Source organism: Equus caballus, chromosome 15 (genome assembly GCF_041296265.1).
Source record: "Equus caballus isolate H_3958 breed thoroughbred chromosome 15, TB-T2T, whole genome shotgun sequence".
NCBI classification, from domain to species: Eukaryota; Metazoa; Chordata; class Mammalia; order Perissodactyla; family Equidae; genus Equus; species Equus caballus.
The window spans coordinates 20,450,436-20,470,097 of NC_091698.1; the positions used below are offsets into that span (position 1 = coordinate 20,450,436).

Sequence of the window (19,662 nt, forward strand, 5' to 3'; positions counted from 1 at the left end):
ACATTATGCGAAGTGAGATAAGCCAGATGCAAAAGGACAAAACTCTGTGATTCCACTTACATGAGGTGCTAGAGGAGTCAAATCATAGAGACAGAAAGCAGAATGGTGGATGCCAGGGCTGGGGGAGAGGGGATGAGGAGTCAGTGTTTAAAGAGTACAGGGTTTCAGTTTGGGAAGATGAAAACATTCTGGAGATGGATGGTGGTGATGCTTGTATGACAATGGGAATATACTTAATGCTACTGAACTATACACATAAAATGCTTAAGATGGTAAATTTTATATGTATTTTACAATAAAAAATATTTGTACATCTGACATTATGTTCTACCCTCATAACATCCTTGAGAGGGAACAGGTGTTCTATGCTCCCTTCTATAATCCAAGCAGACAAGGTGAAAGGCTCACAGTCCTTTAACAACTCTGGGCCTACACCGACCAGATTCACTGCTCTCCTCTGAATCTAGACTCCAGCCCAGCCACCTCTGGTTGCATCACCAGGGCCAACCACCAGGTGTCTAAGGCTGCCGACAGTCCTTGCCTGCTTCTGGTCCTCCTCCTGGAGGCAGAGATAGGTCACCACATTGTTAAACAGCAGCACAGATGGCAGCTGTCCCATCTGAGGAGAGGGTGGGTTGGGCCTGACTGGCACGTGTCTTCCCTTCTGGTCCTTATTTCACAGCTGGTCAGGAACATCAGCCCTCTGCTCCCTTCCTAGACTCTGCCAGATGCCCTGATCTGACAGAAGCACGTGGCCCAGATTTGTATCTCCCAGACCACTGGCCCTCCCAGTGGCCTGGAAGCCTCAGGAAAGGCCTGGGCCTCCTAAGGCTCCAGCCCACCTTCAAGGTAGGTGGGTCCCTCTCTTCCATCTTTTCCTGCCCCTGGCTTCCTTTGCCCTCCCCAGAGGCTCCACCTGGGCCTCACCACTTGTCACACTCCTCCCCAGACCAGCTCCCAAGTTCAAGGACAGCTCCTAAGAACCCAGCCCCTCCCTCGAAGGAGACAGGGAGACTCTCCAGAGGCCCCTGCAGGACCAAATCTCCTTCACTTGGGCACTTGCTTTTTGCTTCGGTACCATTACCCTCTTTCACCTCCTTTCCCGATCCCCCTGGAAGCTTCTTTGCCTAGAGACCTCTTTATTGCCTGGCTGTTCCTTTCGGGGGGGGGGGGGGGGGGGGAATAGGTGCACCTGCCTGGGGCTTCTTGGGACTTTCCATCGCGGGCCAAAATGAAAAGGAGAGATCTTGAACGACACCAGGGTCCTATTAAGGCAGGTGCAAGACGATCCTTCCTCTTCTGTGGCCTGGGGGAACGCGGAAAGGGGGAGGGCAGGGGCGCAGAGGACGGTCCCGGGGGGCAGGCGAGCGCTGCTCCCCGGCCCCTGGGAAGGTGAGCTCCGGGGGGGTTCCGGAGTTCCCGATCGTGGGTGTGTGCGGCGTGTCTCGGGGCAGATGTCAAGTCCGGAGAGCGCAGAGGGCAGGAGAGAGGACCCTCCACGCCGGTCCCCGCGCCTGGGCCGTCCTGGCCTCCGCCCGGCGTCAACTTTTTGCTGCTCCCGTTAGATGGCGCCCAAGACTTTCTAACCACTTGTGAAAGTGAGCCTGGCCCGGAACAAAAAGAACCGCGGGGTGTGAGCGTGAGCGGGTGTGAGCGCGCGGGCGTCGCCCCGGCACGGCGCGGGGCCGTCGCGGGTCGGCCCGGCCCGGCGGGGGGCGCTCCCGGGAGGGCCTCCGCGCGGCCCGCGAGCCCCGCGGCCTCCCGCCAGGTCCCCTCCTGCCCCTCCCGGGCCGCCCGCGCTCGCGGGCAGAAGCCGGGCCTGGGCCGCGCCCCGAGGCTCGAAGGCGCGCCCGCCGCAGCGCCGGCCCTCGGCGCCCGGCTCCGTTGTTCTGGGAAGCGGGCAGGTGCCGGTGTTGTCGTTTTAACCGTTCCAAAGAAATTGTCGCTCAGGGCGAGGCTTCCTAAACTTCGTGCGTGCGTGTCTCCCCAACCTCACAGGGCAAACTTTCTGGCGGCCCCACGGCAGGTGGAGCCCGGGTGAAGCCAAACAGGTTTCTTTCTTACAAAAGCCCCTGGGGCCCCTCGGGCGTAAGATGCGATCGCCAATTAAAACACAAACAAAAACTCAAAAACCTGTTTAGGGATCTGAGAGTGAGCTCTCTGTCCGCCACCAAGTTCCTCTCTCCTTCCACACCCTCCAAGAAAAGTGACTTGACAATAAGGCGGTCCCGCTCCCCAGCTCTCTCCTCCGCGTCCGTCTGAGCGGGCGCCGCCGCGGAGAGGGGCGCGTCTCCCCAGCCTGGAGAGCGAACCCGCGGGAGCGGAGACCTTCCTTTGTGCCTTCCCTTGGCCGTGAACTTTCCCGCTCGGTAGGTTCTCCTTTAAGAAAGTAGAGATCGCTATGAATATTTAATACCGAGCGCCTGCCGGCCTGGCGGAGGGGAGCCCACCGGCCTGGAGCCCGCGCGCAGCCCGGGCGCAGAGCGGCGGCCCCCTCCCGGCCACGGCGAGCCCCGGGGGCCGCGGGGGCGGGGGCGGCGGGAGGAACGGGCCGGGAGGAAGGGGCTGGGGACCGGGAGCCGCGCTCGGGTTGAGCGGGCCGTCGCGTTCATTTCCATAAGAAAGCTGAAATCGCGGTTGGAGGGAGGACTCCTCGCCCCTGCCGCCCTCCCCCTACACCCGGCTTTCAGCAGGAGCGGGCTCGGGAGCGCAGAGCCCTAACGTGCGCTCCGCTCTTTGATGGTATTGATAAAACGTGGCTTCAAGTGTCGCCCCGACTGAGGCCGCTTTCCTGCCTGTGAGGAGTGGAAGCTCCGCGCGGGTGAGTCCAGAGCGCGGGGGAGCGGGCGGCGGCGCAGGGGCAGGCGAGAGGAGGGCAGGGCACCCTGGCCAAGGAGGTTCTCCGGGAGGGTTCCGAAAAGGGGAGCCAGGCTGAACCGAAGACCCCAGCACAGAAGAGTGTGGGGAGGGGGGCGGTGATCAGCGAAGAGAGGTCGCAGAGCCCCTTGAGCCCAGGCGGCCGGCCGGTGGGGAAGTCTGGCCGGCCTCGCCGCCGTGGCCCTCCGCAAAGACCCGGGGGAAACGTTCTCTCGCCGCCGCTGACCCTCTTCCTGCGAAGGAATAAAGTGAACTTGCTCGGATGCTCGATGCCGCTAGCGGTTCAGTTCTTTCTACTTTCGCATTGAGTTTCTTTTCGGCTTTTAGTGTGAACAGCAGCCATGTGTCCTCAGTTCTGTAGTATATTAAAAACAATCTCCTAGGTACTTTATGATCCCATCTGGAGAAATTAAAACCCAGATCTGTAATGTTTATTCTTAGATAGTTTACAAAAACCGGAAAAAAATGTGTGAGACACGTCTGCAAATATAACAGAAGTACTTTTCCTTCTGCTTGAAAAAGTTGCCTGCAAATGGCTCCCCTTTACTGATTCTGGACCACCTGTACTTGCCCGTGAAACCAAACCGGGTCGTGAATACAGCACCAATCAGATCAAGCAATCAAATACCAATTATGCCTATTAATGACTTTATTACTAATGATTGGAGTTAAGGACGCCAAACCTGCTCAAGGTAATCAAGCTGTTTCAAAATTCTGCTACCTAACATTTTTACAGCACTCCACCCCAATAAAGGAGATAAGAAGATAGAGTTGATGTTTTCAAAGAGTTCTCCAGTACGTATGCCATAGTCGATGCTGAATTTCTTTCTTTCAGTAAAGTTTATTGCTACTTCTGGTAAATAACGGAGTCTGCGTTGCTGTCTGTGTCAAGTTAGGCAAAGTGTAATTGATGACGGTGATTACAATATAGTTGGTTTGGATGCAGAATTGGGGTAGGGAGGGTGTGTTCTCTCTCCAGTTACTCTGGTAATGCTGAAAATCCTGGTGGATTTTAAGGAACAAGTGTTTTAAACCTTCCGATGGGGTAGTGGATATAGGGATGCTGGATGGTGAACTCAGGAGCAAAGGAGAAATAAAAAACTTGGTCTAGGTTTGAAAATTTCTTTTTGCTCATGGGTTGAAATGCTTTGGGCCTATCATAAGCTGAGTGACGGTTTGAAAGAAAAAGTTAGTGAGAATAGTCTGCGGGTGTCGAGGCTGCTGTGGCTGGGCTTATTTATTACTGAAGATGGCTTGCTGCTCCACCTTGCCTCTTTATCGACACCCTTCTTATCCCAAATAGAAATCCATGCTCCGTTCTGGGATGGAGGAGGAGGCATGGAAGGAGGGAGTAAATTGCTGTTGGGCATCCAGAGCAAGAAGACAGGAAGGGGGCAGCTTAGGGGACTCTTATCGACCACCATGAAGCAGGCAGGCTGAGCAACTGGGCTGCTGCAGGAGCCAGTAATTCACCTCAGTGTAGGTCTTCTGCTCACAGCTCCCTAGTCCAGCCCTTCCTGCTGGCCTGTCAGGACACTGGGTGAGTTGGAGCAAAGAATTTCAAGTCTGTCCTGTTTGGGGCATCTCCCTGGCACCTCGGCTCCTGGGTGGAAGCCCAGAGCAGCAGCATACATCTGGTTTGGATGTATCTACCAGGCTGGTATGGAACTGCCCAGGCTGCATGGCAGAAACCTGAGCTGCTTGCGACACACAAACTCCTCTGCTGAGCAGTGTAAAGGTTTGGATAGTTTCACAGTGCCGGATGGCCCCTTCTCTTGATGCGAAGCACATGACCCCCTCCCCATTCTATTTTGTTAGAGTTAATTGCCCTGCAGCGAGGCCATCTGACACCTCAGCCAAGGAATACAGCAGAGAAGGAATCCTCCACAGGTAACAGGGTGGCATGGAATAATCTGGGACACCTGCAGGATCCAAAAACCTCCCCTGAATGAAATGGGCCTGGGGGAGTCTCCTTTCAGTGGCTCCCTGGATACATGACCCTTTTGCCTGGCCCAGGCTGTTAGCAACCTGTGTAAGACCCTGAGTCCTGAAAGTAAGGCTACTACAGCTTCTGGGAGTGGGTCACCGACCCCAGAGGCAGACCTTAACTGGGCAGCTTCATATGTCAACAACAAATTCCCTTTGTCCCTAAGAAGCCAGAGGCACCATAAGAACTCCCTGAAAGAGGGGCAAGAGTCTGGCACACAGCTCCTGTTAACTCCCAGCAGTTCGGGCCCTGCCTACAGCTGAGCCTGGGAGTGAGCGAGAGGGGCAGGACCCAGGAACAGGGCTAAGAAAATCTGCGGTTGCCCCTCCTGGGGTCAGCTGTGGACAAGCCCGAGACAAGAAGTACCTGTGAGAAGGGGCAGGTGTGGAGTGTGGAGCTGGCCCTGTGGTCCTCTCTGGCTGTCCTACCGGGACTTCCAGGGCTGTGTGCTGAAAAAAAGACCAGAGCTCTCCCAAAGTGTTCATGCGTACCCATAGGAGGTGGCCTGGGGCAATAACACCAGAGGCCATTTGGTCCCTGGGACCTGCCAGCCCCTCCCCTTACCTTACAGGGGGACCACATCACCTGGGTCTGAGAGGACTGTTTCCTCAGGAAACCTTTCCTGGGAATCTGGTGAGAGTTGGAGGCAAGTTTCCTACACTTAGAACTTGTTCGGAAATTGACATCTAAAGAGGAGAGAAGCACTTTGTCACCCAGACTGGGCCCCTACGGCATCAGAAAACCTTTCCACTCTTGGTGAACCCCTGAGACTGCCCCCCCCCCAAGAGGCCCCTTCACATTGTTCGATGTCAGGTAAGCCTGGAGAAGGAGTTTGATCTGCCCCCTGCAAGATCTGTCCAAGTAAATTCTAATGAATTTTGTTTCTTAAAAGAAAATGTTATAGCTTTAAACTTCTCTCAGCCAGAATCCACTTAGTTTCATCAAGGTCTCTTGTCAGCAACCATAAGCCACCCCACCTCTTTTTCCTTTCCTCTTTGTGGGGTAAGGTTGCATTTTAGGAGGGTTTATATAACGTTGTTCATGTCAGCAAGCCTCCTTGTCTCCACTCTCGCCCCATCTCCCTGTATGGAATTGTAGTTGGAAACCACACACACAAAAAATTCTTTTAAAAATTTTCTGCTATTCTTTCCGACTAGAAGAGTTGACAAGACATAGACACATTAAGTTGCATAAAATACAGTGGACTGATCAGCCAAAATGCATCTCATTTGCACTTGTATGTAGCCAGGGGTAGAAGCCCGTGTCACTCATTGCCTCCAGCCTTCTCCGCCATGCTGGGCTGACTGGCTGGAATTTTGAGCAGGCCCCACTGCAGGGGCCATTTGCAGGTTGGAGCTCCAGCCCAGCCCAGGCCAGCTGGGGTGAGGGGAGTTGGGGCAGTGTCTGGAGGCCTGGCCTGAGGACTCGGGCCAGCTTTGGCTGACCTTGTGCTCAGGGCAGTTCAGGGAGCTGGGAGGCCTGGCTGGGTGGACACAGGCAGCTGGATGCCTGAGGCCTGCAAGACTCTGAGGGGCTTCCCGTGGGTTGAATTAAAGAGAAGGGACACCATGAAATAGAGGGATAATCAGTGACCACGTTTTACACCTACCTATATCCTTCTCTCAAAGTTTCACTCATCACCCACTTTGTAACTGGTGGAGGGACACCTCTGCCTCCACCTACGCCTCATCCCAAACTCAGACCCTGAACTTCTCACTTCCTGAGTGTCTGCACTGAGCCCCACTCCTGTGCCACCGAGTTCCCAGAAAAAAGCATCTCCCACCAACTCAGAGAGGTGCATGGGAGCCACACTGATAGTCTTCAGGAGCCCAGTGTGGGCATTAGGGCGAAGTTAGTGTCTTTGTGGTGTTCCTCCTCACCTCACTCACTCAGTCCCTCTCCTACACTGGTCTCAACGCTTCCTGTCCCCTGGTGCTGGGGCACCAATTCTTATCCATCCATTCCTATCCATCAGATGGACGCCCGGGCTGCGCTGCCCGGCGCAGGGTCACCGCCAGGGTTCTGTGGCGGCGGGAGGCGCGGGGTAGAGGGGTCGGAGGAACGAGGGTCCTGGGGGAGCCTCAGCAGGGGCAGAGTGCCCAGGCTTAGGCGTTGGGATATGCCCATCTAGCCTCCGTGCGCTCCCTACCTACCAGCGCGTCCTGGGGACATTCTTTCCACAGTGTCCTGCTTGCTTTCCTTGGAAAGGTCATGGGGACTCAGACACCCGCCAACCCCATGGGCTCCGGCTTCTCCAGCGCTCTCCCTTTCGCCCAGCAGGGAGGCTTGTGGAGCGCTTCTGGGTCTGCATTGCCAGACCAGACTGCAGCCCACGACCTTCCCGGGGCCAACCAAGGGCGAGGTATGTTGCCCAACAAGACCACAGCCTCACCGGGCCGCCCAGGAACAACCAACGACAAAGGCTCTGCGGGCCCTGGCACAGCCACCCACCCATGCCCGCGGGGCCTGCAGGAGTGCTGGGGCCGAGGCTGCAAAACTGGGCAGCCAGCCCCACACCATTGACAGCCCAGGCACGTTTGCGGAACCCAGGGGAACAATCAACGGACTCTATGTCCCGGGAGCTGGGGATACGCCTGTAAGGTGTGTGATCCTTTAAAGATCCTTGGTACTACTTTTGCAAGAATCCTTTGTTACAGTTTCGTCAGCCTGCGCGCCTTCAGCAGCTCCCCCTCCCGGCCCCTCCACTCCCCCCTCTCATTTCCTCCTCCCGGTTCCCCCTTCAGAGAAGGCCTGGCTCAGGGGATCTGCCCGGATCAACTGTCCTGGCTCCAGATCCTCTCCTACAAAATGCTCGTCCCTGGGTTACATCTCCCCTTCGTGCTCGGAGCAAATGAACACGGTTTGCAATGCTTTTGCCTTTGGGGTGAGGCTGCCTGGAAGAACAGGCTTTCTGGATGTGACCTTGGGCTGCTGCAGGGTCAGAGTCCTGCTGCTGGTGAATGAGTAGCTCTCCTGCCACTGGCAGCGGTGACTGGGTGGGCACAGCAGGGTGCGTGGGTAGGGGGTAACCTGCCGTCCCACAGCAAGGGTTTGAGGATTCTGACAGAAAGAGCAGGGTGAGGATAACACAGCTCTGAACCAACTTGGCTCCTACTGGCAACAGGCAACCAGGTCCCAGTATTCTTTTGGGTACGAGTGCCCTCCCCCTAACCCCCAAATTAGGTATGACTCCTCTTTAGCCAAAGTACAGCTCTAGAGAGGGTGTCTGAAGGATGCTGTGGTGCACAGGAAGTGAAAGTAATGACTGTTCACATGCACATAGCTTATATGCATCGTCACATATGGCTACACATTTCCTCATAGGTTTTTAAAAATTTAATTTGTCTTCATTCCTCCTTTCTAATCTTTTCTTCCTGCACATAGTGATTTGGAGAAAAATCAAGTGTGAGCACCTCTCCCTGCAGAACGTTCTGTATGTTATGTAACACACTCACACAGGGATTCCTCAAGTTACCATTTTGCTCCAGATCAGCCAGCACATGGCTTTCTGGCCTGGGTGGGGTGGAGGTGGGGGTGTCAGGGTGATGCAAATGGAGGTAGAGGCTTCACTCCCTGGGGGCTTTGACTCCCCTTCTCGAAGTCCCAGATCAAGGCTCAGGAACAAAGGGGATAGGTAACTGATCTGCCTTTTGGTCTCTCCCCACGCTTCCACCCTCTCACCTGCAGGCCCTCCTCTTTGACAAACAGAGGAAAGCCTGAGGGCTCAGGGACATGTGTAAATAGCGCTGGCCTCCGCCAGCCCTCCGCATGGGAAGCAGAAAGCCCACTTCAGGTGCAGGCTGCTCGTGCCTCTGAGCATCCACCTCTTCCACTCCCCCAGACTTCACTGGACTCAAGGCTACTTGCTTAGCATCTCTCTTGTGTTAAGAACATCCAGAACAACTATTAAATCGTTTCTAGAAGAGTTAAAGACATTTCTCATTTGAACCATTTTTAAAGCCCTGTTTGGAAGAAATAGTCAAGGAGTACAAAGTATAATCAGTAGGATTGCCTGAGCAATCCTGAAAGATTTCTCCTCCGAAAATGTGAATTAAAAGTAGTTTGTAGATGTTATTTTGCTCACTGATGAGTTTTTCCCTATTGTAACCTACAGATTCTTAAGACCAAGCTGGTAACACGTTTATTTTCATTCTGTTAGTTTCTGGCTGATACTATACTTTCTGATTAGACCTATTTAATTTATTTTTTAAAATTCTGCTGGAGAGTTTTCAACCTTGGAAATGTAAACGACAAATAGACTGCCTCCCTCCAAGACTCTTAGGGGGATGGAGTGGAACGAACCTACCCGGCCCCTCATACCTCGAAGTCGCCCTGTCTGAACTTGGGTGTCTTGAGGGCAATTTTTATTTTAGTGCTGGTGCAAGGCGAGCTCTTTGAAATCAATATCTATTCTATTTCAGAGTGTGATGTTCCAGCCCAACTCAATGGGCTTGCCTTCTCCTGAGAGGCAGTCCTGGAGGACAGAACTAATGTGCCATCTCCCAGGAAGCTCTTCATCAGAATATCCCTTGTCCTTTTGTTTTTGTGTTAAAAAAGTGTTTTTACTTTCTCTGAGTGTCTGTCCTGTTATTTTGTAACTACAACAATGAAATGTGGACGACAGTTGATATCATTCTTTTGGTCCTTTGTAAACATGCTTCATATTGGGATCTCACACAGTCCCAGCCATACCTCAGGTGTGTCCTGTGCTCTTGACTTTCACTCACGACTCAGGAGTCACCCAGAGATTAACACTTCCTTCTGCCTTCCTCTGGACAGCTCTCTCCCAAACAATGCTCCTTTCCCAACTCATAGGGGAAGGGGATTCAGTTAGAGAAAGCTTTCTGAATTAAAAAAGATGAGCCTCAGGTTCTCCAGGTAAGTGATACTGGCTTACACTGGTGGCTAGGAAGCCATGCCAGCATCTCCCTAGGTATAACTCCTCTCAGGAAGGAGGGAGGGCGGCGGGCACATTTCCACAGACATTTCTAAAACTATGGCAACTAAGTGAGTTTTATGGATAAAATTTTGGTATATTCCCAGCTAGCTGAAGTTATTTAAATTTTAGATTTGTTCACATGTACACACACACACACACCAACTAGGGTTATATTACCAGCTTATTTCCACTGGGAAACTCTGGTGACAGCAACCATGACCAAGAAACATTTTCTGAAGAGTAAAAAGGGGGGAAAACCCCTCCCCATATCTTTTAGATGGTTATTTTATGCTGTTTAACGTCCCCACAGACAGGAATAGACCTTTTTCAAGGGACAGGTAAACTACCCACTCTTCTTTCCCTCCCCCAAGATCCAGACACTTTTAAAACCTAAAAATTCTCTTTCCAAGGGGAGGAGAAGGAACGAACTCCATCAATGAATGACGTACAGGGAATGCGGCTTGTCCAGGGCGATTGTATTTGTAAACAAGCGGCTTCCTGTCTATTACGTATGTTTTACCGAAAAACGAACTCTAATGCCTCTGACTACTTAATACAGTAAATATTAAAACTTACAGTTTGATCCCCACTGTCTTTTTGTACTCATTAGAAGGAAATCGGGTTAAACTGCGTCACTGGGGGCTTCATTAGCCTTCCGCGTCCAGGCTGACCTGGGGAAGAGTCACCTCGAAAGTTCCCACGTTTGCCACAGCGTGAGCGAAGGGGGTCGGCTCCCTGGGAATGTTATTGGAATCAATCTGGGGACTTTCACTTTTGCCCCTGGATCTTTCTAAAGCTGACCAAGGCCTCCTTTGGCGGCTTCCGAGGCGAAGCGGGCGCGCGCCCCTGCGGGCCGGTGGCGGGGCAGCCCCGCCGCCTGGCACCCCTGCCTTCCCCCGCGGCCCGCTCGCCCGGCGGCCCCGCAGCGGCGCCGCGCAGGCCCCGGGCCGGGCCGGGCAGAGACAGCGAGCCCAGCGGCCGGGGGGCGCCCGAGCCCCCACGCGCCGGCCCAGCGCGGGGCTCCCCGGGAACTCGCCCGGACCGCGGCGCCGTCCCCAACAATGCGACCTGCCCGCGCACCAGGCCATCCTCTCGGAGTCCCCCACCCTCCGCCCCTCGTCGGACTGTTGCGAAGGGGTGGACCCTTATTCTGAGCTGGCGCGTCCCTTTCCATGCGCGGTGCCCCTCGGGAAGAGGCACAGAGTGCCCCCTTAGGCCAATCCCAGGCTCTGGGCTCCGAGTTGGGCCTCAGTCTTCGCAGGCCCAGGGAGCGCAGCTCCGGCTTTACTTTCCCGGCGGGGGTCTAGGCCTGGGGCATGGGGAGACGGATCCGGAGAGCCCGGGGCAGCAGGCCCCGAGCCCAGCGCCTCTGGATCCACGGGCGCAGAAGGGGAGGCGGCGACTGAATTCCCCGCGAGAGGGGGCTGCACCCCAGCACTAAACATCCGCGAACAGCGAGCGGAGGGCCACAGGCGTTCCACAAAGTCACCTCCAGAACCTCTGGAACCTGAAGACTGGAGTCAGCAACTCCCTGACCTTCCAAGGAAACTGTCACAAGTTTCCCCTCTCTCTCTCCTCAATTTCGAAGGTTTTCTCCAGCCTTGGCGATCGCTCTGCCAACTGCCCGTTAGTCTTTCGGGCTCCCAAAGCCTGCGTGCATATTTCCAGAATTATAATAATAATTGTTATTATTAGGCTGGGAAGGGAGAGCAGGATCAGAGGATAGGAACTGAGGGGGAGAGGAGAAATCTTGATGAAAAGGGTAATTTTAACCTGTGTTTCAAAAAGTTTCAGTTGACAATTATCATTAACCACGATAGACAACTCCATTAAAAAGAAAGAAAGAAAGAAAGACTTTACTACTGCTCTTGAAAAGCCGTTATTTTTTACATCGCTTTTAGGAAGATAGATGAACAAAACATCGCGTTTCAAGCCATTTTGATCTGTAATTAAATGGCAGGATCGGTTTGTATTCTCCTACGGCTTTTACAGAAGTTGCAGTGATCCAAAGTCGGGTTGCTGTGTCAGAGTGGCATTTTTATTAATGAGAATACAAAAAGCTTGCATATTCTTAGCCCTGCTTGAATTTAGTTGCTAAGCAACCGGTGTATGGTAATTCATCCGCGAAATTTAAATCTTTGAGAAAGGATCCTGCGTTTTGCTGAATGGTCGCCACGAGGAAAACAACTTGTGGGACTGGCAGCAGCTGTTCCGGCCAGGCCGCCTGGCTGGGCCGGGCCAAGCAGGGACCGGGCCACCCCACCGCGACCGCCACCGCCCCACCTCGGCGCCGGCAGGCCCTGCGTCCCAGAAAGAAGCTGGGCTTCTGACGCCCGCTGCCCCGAGTCCCCAGCACCACCTTCCTCTGCTCCTCTGCGCTCCCATTTCCACTGGAGGCAGGCTCTGCACCTGAGCAAGCCGTCTGCGTCCCTAGGGCTTGAGAGTCCAGGCTGAGAATTTCCGCAGCCCCTCCCTTCACCCTCGCCCACAGGCACGCGGCACACACGCACACGCGCGCGCTCACACACACTAGCGCACACATCGTGCCGTCGCGAGAATGCCAGTTGCCCTCTCCCCAGACCCCTCTGAGGTCACTTCCAGAGCCGACTCTTCCTTGAGGAAGACCCGACTCATAAAGAACGCACCCCACAGCCCTCCAGAAGGCCAGGCGGCCAGCGCTGGCCGGCAGTGACATCATAGGCTCCTGCTCGCCACGCTCGCGCCCACATTTTAGGACACAGGAACAAACACGGATGTGAAATCAAGAATGAAAGAGAGAGTAATCTAATTAATAGGCCATGAGCCAGGCTAACAAAATCAAAGAATCTGATTACACAAGTACCCCTCTTGCTATCTCCGCTGCCCCCGCCCCCATCCATCTCTTCCAGCCTCTGCACTATTTCCTTTCCTACACTGGAAAGTTCAGGAGGCAAACCCAGAGCCCTCTGATTTCCTTATTGAAATCAAGATCAAGCCCACGGTGGGGCTCCGGCAGCCAGGAGATCACGTGGGTGACCTTCAGGCCCTCGGAACAGGCCCCCTGAGGAACTGAGATGACCAAGTGACCTACAGAACTTGGAGAGCTGGAGAGGTGGCCCCCACACTTCTTACATGTATCTCTCTTAACAACAACAACAACAACAACAACAACAACACAACAACAACACCTGTAGTGACTGTTTCTGCTGTTAGAAGCAGGAATAGGAGAAAGAGATTCTTCACTCTGAGCCATTTTAAGAGGATCTATTTAAAAAATAAATAACACAACTCTTTCTCCTACATCACCTTGCTGCTGGTCACTGATAGCCTCAAAGTCTTAACTCTCTTTCAACACCCTTCCCCAGCATAGATGTCTGAGCACAGCCAGGTATTAGGTTTTACCACTGATACATAGCATCGGTTTTGACCGTTCCAGTCAGCCACATGTGTTTCATGACAGAAGCGAATTCTTTCATTTCTATCCTTCTACTTTGAAAAAAACCAGGTCCACCTCCTAAATAATTAATTTCAAGTCTGTATCCAGTGCCAATACTTGTTGCATCCATTTTAGAGTTTGATTAATTACCCTGGAACTTGGGCGAACTAAACTCCATGTGGGGAGAATGTTTCTTCCTTCAATTTAATTCTGCAAGCTACCAGTTATTGATGGATCTTACTCGATTTACATACAAATTGGTGCAAATATGCCCATCTCTTAAAATGCATTTTGTATAAATATATAAAAGTGTCATTTTTGATTTAGCTTGAAGAGGTTGATCATTTATTACAAAAATAAACGAATAAATACAACAATATATTGTTGCTTCCAACAGGATAAATACTTTACAAATATATAATTTAAAAAACAAATTTAATTGTTAAAGTTATTTAAAATATTACACTTATCGATAAAACTATCAATAGTATATACTGCAGTTAATATTAGAACCAATTATTCTCGGAATGTTGAAAACCATTCATACAAAACAGATTATAAGCATGGTAATGAGCAAACAGTGCAGGCTTCAGGGAAGCAGAGGGGATCTCTAAGATCAATAATGAATAGTTGTATTTTGGAACAAAGAAGTAGTCCTTGGCTAAGTACTTAAAAAGAAAGAAAAAAGGCAGAGCAACAACAGCAAAGTGACTATTTAAAATACACCTTGAATGATTAATCACCCAGACTTGCACGGGAAGATGGCTGGGTGAATGAGGTGACTGGGCCTTGCACAGGCTCAAGAGCCACAGGACACTGCAAACTATAAATGGGCCTAGCTTGGAATTAGCCAGATTGATGGAACAGAACTTTGTCACTTTCCTTTGGGTTGGAAGGGGAGGAGGGGGTGGACTGAAATGGAGGAAACAAATGGGCACTTTACGAAGCACAAGACACTTGCGCTGCAAAGGAACACAATGACCAAATTCATTAAAAAGATCTGGTGATATATAACAATATTTTCATTATTTACATGTGTAACAATATAAGCCTTAGCACAAAACCTCTCAGTTGTATCTGCCCTCTTTTGTTTTTCAACCACGAATTTCATTTTGTAAATACATTCAAAGGGCTGATTTTTTAAAATACGGAGTGCAAGCATTAGCTCACTTTAAAAAATGCAACATAATGAAATAAAATGGGCTTGATTTCCCAGCCTCTCCAATTAAAAGTTACTCTGCTGCTCCTAAATCAGGGCTTCTTCCAAAGTAATCAGCAAAGGATGCTTTTTAATAGAAAACAGTGTGAAATCTAATGTTAGTTCTTTTGTTGTCAGGCAAATCAAGTAAGCAAACACCTCCTAAAATTTTAAATAGACCCAGTCTCTGTCTACTGCACCACAACCATTCCTGTAGGGGATACAGGATTTCATCTCACGTGCCAGTGGTACCCACCGTATGAAAACAACCACACCCAATGCTCAGCCTTCCAGTAAGGCCCTCTTTGCTTGCCCCTGTAGACCCTCAAAAAATGATGAGGTTTGTCTCCACCCCCGACTCCAGACTGTAAATTTGCTGAGCAGAGAAATTACAATAGCAAGAGAAATAGGAAATAAGAAGGCAAAGAAAAGTAAATTGCGGTTTCTTGTTTTCATTTTTTTCCTTCTCTCTGTTTAATAAATATGGCCTTTTTCAGATTTCACAAATCAAAATGATTGTGATTTTTAGTACGATTTGGTGTTTAAAATAATGCAACCCAATACACGGCCATCTGGCTGGGCTTGATTTATGAAAGTGACACAGGGTCTGTCTGGAAGAAATAACAGTTCCTTGTTGCTCTCACAGTTTTCTGGGTTTTTTAACCCCTGCATCGATAGCATAGGGAGAGGGTCTGAAGATGAGAGAAGAAGGCAAGAAGTGAGTGACAGCTAAATGAGATTGGGGGAAATTAATCTATAAAATCATTGCTTTATCACCCATAAATACTTTTTTTTTAAGTACAATATGAAGGGACTCAACTAAGCAGAGCCTTTTGCGTCTTTAGTACTTACAACGTGAGGCATTACACTTTCATTTCCCACATTGTAAATATTGATGCATTGACTTGATAAATGTGACCGATCTGCAGGGTGTATCTAAAGAGTGATCAAAAAAGCTAAAACCCCCAGCACCAGTAAAGAAGATACAGAATTGTCCTGGGGAAAGACAGAAATGCAGAATCTTAAATCTGAGCTGGTCATCACACTGAGGGGAATGCAGTGTGGATCATAATTAGGATTTTGGAACTACATTCTTTCATTATAGGAAAAGCAAACTGAACAAAACCCCAAAACAGCTCAATAACTTAAACTTAATTACACATAGTTATTAACGGGAAGTAATTGATATAAAATATCTGATAGACTTGTAAGGTATTCTTCACAACTATTAGTCTTCAGAAAATGAGGAAGGGACATAGCAATATGGTGGGGGGATGAGAGGAAAAAGAGAGGCTCAACTTGGCGGGGGGGGGGGGGGGGTCTGTATTAACTATTAATAACCAATTGGCACATTTTTACTGGTGATGTAGTCCAATCCTCTGATAAAGATGATAAAGGACACAGGTATCTCCAAGAAAAGGACTAGTATTTGGACAATCTCACCTAAAAACACTAAAAACACTAAAATTAGAGAAACATATTGTGGAATTGATGGATTCACAAGGAGTGACACTGTGAAAGTCCTATCAGTTTCTGTCATGACTGTCCTTCCCTCTAGATTTCCAAACAGACCTTCGGTGGAGGGGGCCCTGCTTTCCTCAGCGCTATCACTTATGGATTTGCATTAGTAAAAAAATATTTTCTAAAGAACTCTTTTCTTCCCACACAGTGTTTATGCATCAGACACAGACTATTTCATTCTAACAAATTTATTTTCTCGATCAGCTCTTACGGAATCACTACTCAAATTAAATTACAATCAAATGATCACATCAAAAGATACCCTTATTACCTAACAACTGTCCATATTTTCATTTCATTTTGATTTGTGCTCGTCTGAAAAAAACACGTAATACAAGATCTGGGGAAAAATAAATTACCGTTTTGCAGCAGTTCATAAGTATTCTGAATAAAATATTAAAAGAAGTCATTTAATGAAAATATAAAGCAAATATTTTTAGATCAACAATGGATCTAACAATTCTATATTGCCGTCTTTTGAAAAGTCTGTTTATTAAAACCTACCAAAAACACTGCTTGGAAATGGCAGTATTATATAATCACATCCACAGCACCCATTCAATCAAAGTTGGCAACGGATTAAGGAGAGGAGTCCAGAGAAGCGCAGCGGCTGGTGCTCAGTCTTTCTAAATCCCTTTATCTGAGTCAGTCCAGAAATAAAAAATAAAAAATATTAATAAAAAAAATATTAGCGGTGGAATCTTTAGGCGTCGTCCGCCCAAGCCCGAGTGGTAGCCGTTAAAGCCGGGGTTGGCGGCCGGGCCTCGCTCCGCGCCCAGTCCGCCCGCGCGCGCCAGCTCGGCCCGGGCCTCTCCCACTCCTCGGAGGACGTCCCCTTCTCCCTCGCCCATCCCTCTGCTCTTTTGTGATGCTTTTATTTCCAAGGTTACTTTGAGAATACTTATTCTTTTCTTTTGGCTTTGCTATACAGTCTGCTAATTTCAGAAGCTGTGAATATATATATTTTGCTGGAGACTGTTCTTTTTTTCTCCTTCCCATTTCATAGTCAATTCATTTGTCCCCAATGACTTTAATATGGCCAAGAAAAACAGGGTCCCGGAGCACAGAAGCATCCCCTGATTAAACCCGGTGCCTCTGCTTCCTCTCAGATCGCTCCCAAGAGGCAAAGTTTTGCTGGATCACTGCAGGCAGCCCTTTGGAGGGAGGGGGTGGTGGGAAAGGGGATGCGATTTTTTTTTCCTTTTTTTTTTAAGAGGAGAGGATGAGGCAGGTGCTAGGTGCTGTCCACCGCTGCCGGGTAGGACTTCTCAGGGTGGGAGAAACCTCACGAGTGCAGTTTTGGTGCGCTAGGCATCTTCACCCTTCTTTAAAAAGAAAAAGAGAAAGGAAACGAAACACCACCGCAGTATAGACGAGATCTCAGGGTCGCCCCCTTTTTCTCTTCCGGTTTCGTTATATATATGTATATAAAACAGCCCGGGTATTTATTATGCTTTTGTTTGTTTGTTTTGCCCCTCCTTCCTTGGACTTCAAAAATGTCTTCTTGGTCCGGCTCTCTTTTCCTCCAAGGCCGGGCATGCCTGTCTTTGGGCGGAGGGGAGGGCGGCGGCGCGGCCCGGCCCGGCCCGGTGCGCCCCGGTGCGGGGTCGGCGCGGCGGCGGCGGCGGCGGCGGGGGCGGTGCTGGCGGCGGCGGCGGCCCTCTTCGCGCTGCGGCCCTTGCCTTCACTGCACGCTCGTCTGCAGCCCGTGGTGCGGAGGTGGCGTGTCGGCGCTCACGGTGCCCACCTGCGAGTAGACGTCGTCGGGCGTCTGCTGTTGGATCCCGGGCGGCGTCATGCGCTTCTCCTTCTGGCGCCGGTTGCAGAACCAGACCCGCACCACCTCCTTCTCGAGCTGCAGGCTGTCGGCCAGGTTGGTGATCTCCTGCGCAGAGGGCTTGGGGCACTTGAGGAAGTGGCTCTCGAGCGCGCCCTTGACGCTCACCTCGATGGAGGTCCGCTTCTTGCGCTTGCGGCCCTGCGCCGCGATCTTGTCGATGCTCGTGGGGCTGCCGGTGCTCGAGTCCGCCTCCTCCAGCCACTTGTTCAGCAGAGGCTTGAGCTTGCACATGTTCTTGAAGCTCAGCTGCAGGGCCTCGAAGCGGCAGATGGTGGTCTGAGAGAACACGTTGCCATACAGCGTGCCCAGCGCCAGCCCCACGTCGGCCTGCGTGAAGCCGAGTTTGATGCGCCGCTGCTTGAACTGCTTGGCGAACTGCTCCAGGTCGTCCGACGTCGGCGTGTCCTCGTCCGAGTGCGGGTCGTGGCTGTTGAGTCCGGGCCCCGCGCCGCCGCCGCCATGGTGTGGAGGGCCCTGCGCGTGGTGCGGGTGCGGCGGGTGCGGGTGCGCGTGGTGGTGGTGGTGGTGGTGGTGCTCGGCCAGCTCGGGCGTGTCCCCGCGCACCAGCCCCGGGTGCACCAGGCTCTGGGCGCCGCCGCCCGCGCCGCCGCCGCCGCCGCCCGGCCCCGGGGGCGCGCTCAGCATGCCGTTCACCGTGAAGCCTCCGGGCTGCGAGTAGAGCAGACTCTGCGGCGGGGGCTGCTGGCCCCCCGCCATGGACGGGAGGTGGGCAGCGGCGGCGGCGGCTGCGGCGGCGGCGGCTGCGGCGGCGGCAGCCCCCCAGCCCCCCGGGTGGCCCTGGTGCGGGGGTGGCGGCGGGGGCCCGAGGTGCGGCGGCCCGCGGTGGTGCAGCGCGGTGCCCGCGTGCAGGTCGTCGCGGCCGGCGCCGCCCTTCACGTCGGGGCCCTGCGGTGGCGGCGGCGGCGGCGGCTGCGGCGGCTGCTGGGGACTGCCAGCCATGCCCACGGCGCTGCCAGACCACGGCGAGCTCGCCTCCACGGCGGCAGCGGCGGCGGCGGCGGCGGCGGCGGCGGCGTGGGGCAGGGCCGTGACCCACTGGTGCGCGTGGCTCAGCATATGGCCGCCGTTGCTGGCGGCCATGGCCCCCTGCATGAAGTCGCTCTGGACCATCTTGACGGAGGACGGGTCCCCACGGTAGGCGCCCGAGGTCACGGCGGCGCTGCCGGGCTGCATGCCGCCCCCGCCGCCCCCCGCGCCGCCCCCGCCGCCGCCGCCCCCGCCGCCGCCGCCGCCGGCCCCCGCCGCGTCCGAGTGCACAATGGAGCCGGCCGCCAGCAGGCTGTTCCCCGGCAGGTAGGGGTTAGAAGCCGCCGTGGCCATGCCGCTCCGCTCCCGCCACCCCACCGCCGCCACCACCGCCGCCGCCGCCGCAGCAGCAGCCGCGGCCGCCGCCGCCGCCGCCGCCGCGCCCCCCCGCCTCCCGCCTCCTCGCCCCCCTCCTCCCCCGCCCCCGCCCCGGGCCCCTGCCGGCCCCGCCGCCTCCGCCGCCGCCGCCGCCGCCGCCTCCGCCGCCTCCCCAGCCGCCGCCGCCGCCGCCGCCGCGGCCCCCGGCTGCAGCTGCAAGGCCGCTCGGCAGGGCGCGGGGGTCGCCGGCCGGCCTGGGTCAGCAGCAGCAGCAGCAGCAGCAGCAGGAGCAGCGCTCTGGGGAGGGGGCCTCGCTCCTGGGGGCGCGCTCCGTGGCCACCCCCTTCAGGGGGGGTCGTGGCCGCCCCCCAGCCCCGGCGCGGTCGGCTTGCTCCAGCAGGGCTCGCCGGGCGGGGCGCGGGCCTGCGCTCGGGGCTCTGTGCCGGGGCGCGCCGGCGCCCGCTCCTCCGCCTGTCCTCCGGCGAGCGCCGACGCTGCCCGGGCGCGGGGCTCCGTCCAC

General features: G+C 53.4%; 1 protein-coding gene and 1 long non-coding RNA gene across 6 annotated transcripts; one reads left to right on the forward strand and one right to left on the reverse strand.

Moving 5' to 3' along the window:
• The first annotated feature begins 2,382 nt into the window (after positions 1-2,382).
• Positions 2,383-9,434, forward strand: LOC138917804 (uncharacterized). 5 transcript variants are annotated; one of them, XR_011426246.1, is made up of 5 exons: positions 2,383-2,821; positions 3,319-4,767; positions 5,477-5,677; positions 7,048-7,465; positions 9,286-9,434. It is a non-coding gene; the product is annotated as an uncharacterized lncRNA (long non-coding RNA). The 5 variants fall into 5 exon arrangements; XR_011426243.1 differs by having other exon boundaries at positions 3,319-5,677; XR_011426244.1 differs by having other exon boundaries at positions 5,436-7,465.
• An 8,055-nt stretch (positions 9,435-17,489) lies between these two features.
• POU3F3 (POU class 3 homeobox 3) lies at positions 17,490-19,180 on the reverse strand. The gene has a single exon (XM_023618496.2). It carries the CDS (start codon positions 19,116-19,118, stop codon positions 17,622-17,624), a length of 1,497 nt encoding a protein of 498 aa, XP_023474264.2. The 5' UTR covers positions 19,119-19,180; the 3' UTR covers positions 17,490-17,621.
• Positions 19,181-19,662: the final 482 nt, after the last annotated feature.

What these genes read in the sequence shown, in the direction of transcription:
- POU3F3 (XM_023618496.2), bottom strand. Translation starts at nt 19,118, where the DNA reads ATGGCCACGGCGGCTTCTAACCCCTACCTGCCGGGGAACAGCCTGCTG.